At 33.9% G+C, this 5,000-nt stretch overlaps 1 protein-coding gene and 1 non-coding gene across 2 annotated transcripts; both read left to right on the top strand.

The window, feature by feature from the left end:
* Nucleotides 1-259: 259 nt before the first annotated feature.
* On the top strand, nt 260-346 carry TRNAS-GGA. Its single transcript has one exon. It is a non-coding gene; the product is annotated as a tRNA-Ser (tRNA).
* Nucleotides 347-3,117: 2,771 nt separating this feature from the next.
* LOC109206641 lies at nt 3,118-4,467 on the top strand. The gene is made up of 3 exons (XM_019369479.1): nt 3,118-3,400; nt 3,790-3,905; nt 4,073-4,467. Exons 1-3 carry the CDS (start codon nt 3,230-3,232, stop codon nt 4,122-4,124), a joined length of 339 nt encoding a protein of 112 aa, XP_019225024.1. The 5' UTR covers nt 3,118-3,229; the 3' UTR covers nt 4,125-4,467.
* The last annotated feature ends 533 nt before the right edge of the window (nt 4,468-5,000 follow it).

Below are 5,000 nucleotides of genomic sequence, written 5' to 3'. Positions count from 1 at the left end.
ATTGAATTAATCCGTTATAAAAATATCAGAAAAAGAAGGGAACGTTGTTTTTGCAAACATGAATCGAATTTTTTTTCACAATTTTTACGCAAAATTGTATCTTTATCCCGGAGCCTCGAAGGAAAGAAAAATCGTTCTTTGCTTTGACTTTGATGAAAAATTTTCAGTTAAAATGGATTGGTCGTACCTATCCAATAATGGAATATGGATTATGACTGACTCGCTATTCACTCGGTTTTTGGGTCATAATCGTTATGTAGGAGAGATGGCCGAGTGGTTGAAGGCGTAGCATTGGAACTGCTATGTAGGCTTTTGTTTACCGAGGGTTCGAATCCCTCTCTTTCCGTACCTTCGCTTAATTCACCAATTTTACTAACAACAAGGGCTCAAATAGCAATGGATACCATTATTCCAACAGCTAGACCCTTCTTTGATCTAAAGATATAGATTCTCAATTCCTAATTGCTGTGACGCGTAAAATAGAATACTCAAAAATAATCATAATCAAAATACTGGAAAGAAAAGAGTAGACAAGGAATGAAAATAGATCCTTGGTCTATGATACAAAAATGGGGGAAATCCAGATCAAACTCGGATTTATCTTACTTAACCTTAGGTTAATTTACTTCGCCTAAAGGGAAGAAAATTTTCCGAACCCTCGGTTTCAGTCTGAGGTTTAAGTCTGACGAGAATAATATTCTACGACTAGCAATTCATTTATTTTCAAACCGACCCATTTACTATCTATTATTTGATTGACTAATCCTTTATATTGGAACGGGTGAAGGGTCAAATGGTTTGGTAATTCCTCATGAGGGGATGAATCGAGAGAAATTTGAATCAGAGCTCTGGATTTTTGTTCATCCTTTGCCGTAATAATATCTCGGGGTTTATAGCGATAACTCGGTATATCTACTATACGACCATTAACTAAAATATGTCGATGGTTAACTAATTGACGGGCTGCGGGAATAGTTGAAGCCATACCCAATCGAAAAGGTATAAAAATTGTAGAAAAAATGTGGACAGGACGGGTAAATTAGAAAATATGCACATATTTGGTAATAAAGTTTCATATATGGTATAGGAAGGAAAAAATCCCTTTAAAAAATACCTCGGAATCGCGCACAACTCTTCAGGAGTTTCTCTTCCAGATCAAATTTTTTATTGGAGTCTATCGGATTGTCACACTTTTGCTCTTTATGATTTCTCTACTGAATTGGTAGAGTTGATGCTATTATCACTCTAAATATCTGTTAAGTTGTTCATTAAAGAGTACCGGATCGTCATACTTCTTCTCCTCATATATTTCTTCACCAGGTTGGTAGAGTTGGTGCTTTATTTTCTCTACCCATCTATTAAATTGTTCATCGAAGTCTACCGAATTGACACATTTTTTCTGGGTTATTTTAACAAAGTGTTCTTCAAATTTGCTAGTTCAATTTCAATCAAACCATCCCAAATCTGTTCCAAATAATCTCAAATTTGAAACAATTCCAAGTACCAATATAAACAATCCCCAATCACCAATTTAGTCGAATAACACCAAATAAAAAAGACCTACTTTATTTTCTTCAACACTTTCTGTGCTCAAACAATAGAGTTTTGAGATTTTTACGGTAAATCGCCAAAATCTGTATTAGAACTAAAAGTCACCCACAAATTATCAACATTCAAACGATTTTAAAAATAACCTATCATTAACTTTTATTTTCCACCACCAAAAAGAATTTCAAGATTGAAAAACTTTGATGTTTAAGTTACAAAGTAAGATATTTTGCTACGATCGTAAAAAATGGGAACATTCTGCCAAGACACGCCCCTCTAAGGATCATGCCATGCTAATTTATTTGCATCTATACCCGTTTTTTGGGTCGCGTTTTAACTTGTGCCCGCTTTGCAAAAAAAAATTTGCACGCGTACCCACTTTTTCGCGTAACTTTAGCATACGGGCTGAGTAGCAAAGGCAATCACGCAAAACTTCAGCATTCTAGTAGACGGCGCTGAAGTTTTTTGTCCTGGATAAGATGCTGAAGTTATTTAGTTCATTTGTAAAAACATCGCCACTAAAATAGCTGAAGTTTTTTTTGTCCTGAATTCATTAGTTTTGTCATAAACTTTTTCAAAAACTTCAGCAGAAGATGCTGAAGTTATTTAGTTTATTTGTAAAAACTTCAACACTATATAAGCTGAAGTTTTTTTTGTCCTGGATTCATTAGTTTTGTCATAAAGCTTTTTCAAAAATTTCAGCAGAAGATGCTGAAGTTTGTAAAAATTTCAGCACTATATAAGCTGAAGTTTTTGAAAAAGCTTTCTAACATACTAGATAAATAATCACCTTATTCTTTCATTGTGTATTACTACTATAAAATAATCAGATTGCCAACAATGTCTAAATCATAAATTTTGGAAACAATAAACGTGAAAAGAACAGAATATGTGAAAATATTCACAAATTATTGTCTACTAACTTACATAATTATTTATAATTTATTTTTAAATAATCTAATAGATATACTTATGGCAATCATCCCATGAACTGAAGTTTCATAACAGCACCAACAGCAGCAGAAGAAAGAAGAAGAAGAGGAAGAAGAAGAAAACGAAGGAGGAGAAGGAGGAGGAGAAAGGGGGCTGAAGTTATTTAAAAAGTGGGTACAAGTTAAAACTTTTTTAAAAAATTGGTATAAATTAAATGGGGGCGACCAAATAGGGCGCCCCATGTAATTTTTACTCAGATTTCTCTCTCACCATTTAAGCAGCCCAAAAGTTCACTGCAGCAGATCTGGCCCAAATTCTCTTTCCAGTGAACTCATTCCCCACGTCTTTTCTTTTATTTATATTTGTTTTCCTAAACTTATGAAAAATCGACACTCTTCAATTATATTGGTATTTTCTTCCATATTCACGAAGATTAGACATGCAAAAAATAGTATTTAAAATCAAACAAGAAGACTAATGATGAAAAAAGGTATTATTTTAAAAAAAAATTGCGTACTACCTCTATGATTAAACCAAAATTTTAAAAGAAGAAGCAATAAATAAATTGAACTAAAACTCCTATGAAGTTTCCTACATCCTTCCTACTACCTTCCTTTCATAGTTCTATTTATTCAACTTTATTACACTTGCCAAATGAAAGAGAAAGAAAACAACACATCATAGAAAAGAGTTAGGTCTATTAATTTTTCTTCTTTCTTATTTCCTTCTTGAGTTTTAGAGTTAAAAAATGGCAGGTATGCTTGCTGGTGTTGAATGTGCTAGAAGAAGAAAGTTTCATAAAAACAGTGGCTTGTTAGATTCATCATCTAATACATCTGGTTTTTCATCTACAAGGAAATCTTTTCTTTGTCTCTACACAAGTAGCCATGAACATATTCTTAGCTCAAACTTTTCTAAGGTACTAATCCCTTTCCTATCCCTTAGTCATAGCTATTGTGATCGAAGGTGGTCAGTTGAACGCCTTTCGCCGAAGAAGAAAAATTGTATTTTGTTATATATATATATATAGGTCAAATTCCTTCTCCTATTTTGTGCCTCTTTTGTCTAGATCGGTTGTACATACAAAGTCGAATCTACGATGAATCTTGTAGTTGAATCCATTTTTTTCTGTTTGAACTATATGTACATAAGCTAAAAATACTTAAAGTGTATACTTATAATAAGATCACACTTGTTTGAATCCATCACATCTAAATCTTGAATTCGCCTCTATGTACCTTCCCAAATAAAGATCTTGTGTTTGTAATGGCATGATAATACAAATTCTTGTGTTATTTGACTGAATAGGAAAGAAGTGCAACAAGCCAAGAAAACCAAGATGAGAAACTAGGAGAAGTTGCTAGAGAAGCCAAACAAAGGCTAGATGAGAGGCTCGGTGCCCAATGGAAATCAGAAGATAAGAGGTTAAAATCTTGTCCTAAATTTCTTTATGGCGCACTTTAGCAGAACCTCATACTGCTTGCTAACTTGCCCCCCCCCCCCCCCAACCCCAACTCCCTATATGCTTATCTTTGACCCTTTATCATAATGATGCTGATTGTGTTTTTCTTTCTTCTGTAATTGATTTCAGGGGTGTGAAGGGATTGAAAAGGCTAGGACAATGGAAGGGCATGATTTGCTGACAGACAAATGTTTGGATCAAAGAAGTTGCAGCTGAGGAAAAATGTTTTTAAAGGTTCATATGGAAAATGAATGTGTCATTTGCTAGGATCATTTCACAATGGCAACTTTGATTACTAGAGTGTATATATTTTCCCCTTTAGGGGTGCCCAAGATTTCTAAATTATAAAAGTCTAAGCTTTCTTGTACTACAACAACAACAAAAAGCTTAGTGTAATTCTTGGGGTCTGAGAAGGATAGTGTATTACACAGATCTTACGCTTTCTTGTAATCAAGCAAATTGACTAGCTTGTGAGTTTTTGAGAAATGCTTTCTCGTAATATAATCAAGCTGATTGACTAGCTACTGAGTTTTTAAGAAATATAGTCTTTGAACCCGTTTGGCCATAGATTTTGCCTAAATAAATTTGGGTTTTATTTGGAAAACACATGTTTGACCATAGATTTTGGCTATATTTTGGCAAAATGCCAAATCCCAAAATTTGGGCCAAAATATCACTATTACATTTTTTAAAAATTGCCCCAAAACTTTTATATTTTATAAAAGAGCCTACCATTTATTATTGGCAAAATACATAGTTTACCCATCGACCTTGTACTCAAATTCCTCTTACACACCTGTTCATCACAGGGATAATATAACACACTCAAACCTTTCAAAAGTGTGTCAACAACACACCCACACCACTTTAGCTCGCGTGTTCTTCACATCAAACATGCACGTAAATGTTAAAAGTTTCATTTCAAAAGTTTTATAAAGAATCCACGTGTCTAATTTTTAACTTTTTTTTCTTCCTTTTTACACCAATTAACAAATAAAAAAAGAAAGAAAAAATAACCCCTCCCGCTCTTGTCTTCTTCCCCGCCCCAACCCCCAGC

This window comes from Nicotiana attenuata, unplaced genomic scaffold (assembly GCF_001879085.1).
Source record: "Nicotiana attenuata strain UT unplaced genomic scaffold, NIATTr2, whole genome shotgun sequence".
NCBI lineage: Eukaryota > Viridiplantae > Streptophyta > Magnoliopsida > Solanales > Solanaceae > Nicotiana > Nicotiana attenuata.
This window is presented reverse-complemented; position numbering and strand designations above follow the sequence as displayed.

What these genes read in the sequence shown, in the direction of transcription:
- LOC109206641 (XM_019369479.1), top strand. Translation starts at nt 3,230, where the DNA reads ATGGCAGGTATGCTTGCTGGTGTTGAATGTGCTAGAAGAAGAAAGTTT. An exon ending in TTAGCTCAAACTTTTCTAAG is followed by an intron (nt 3,401 to 3,789) that starts GTACTAATCCCT and finishes TTGACTGAATAG; the next exon opens with GAAAGAAGTGCAACAAGCCA. An exon ending in TGGAAATCAGAAGATAAGAG is followed by an intron (nt 3,906 to 4,072) that starts GTTAAAATCTTG and finishes AATTGATTTCAG; the next exon opens with GGGTGTGAAGGGATTGAAAA.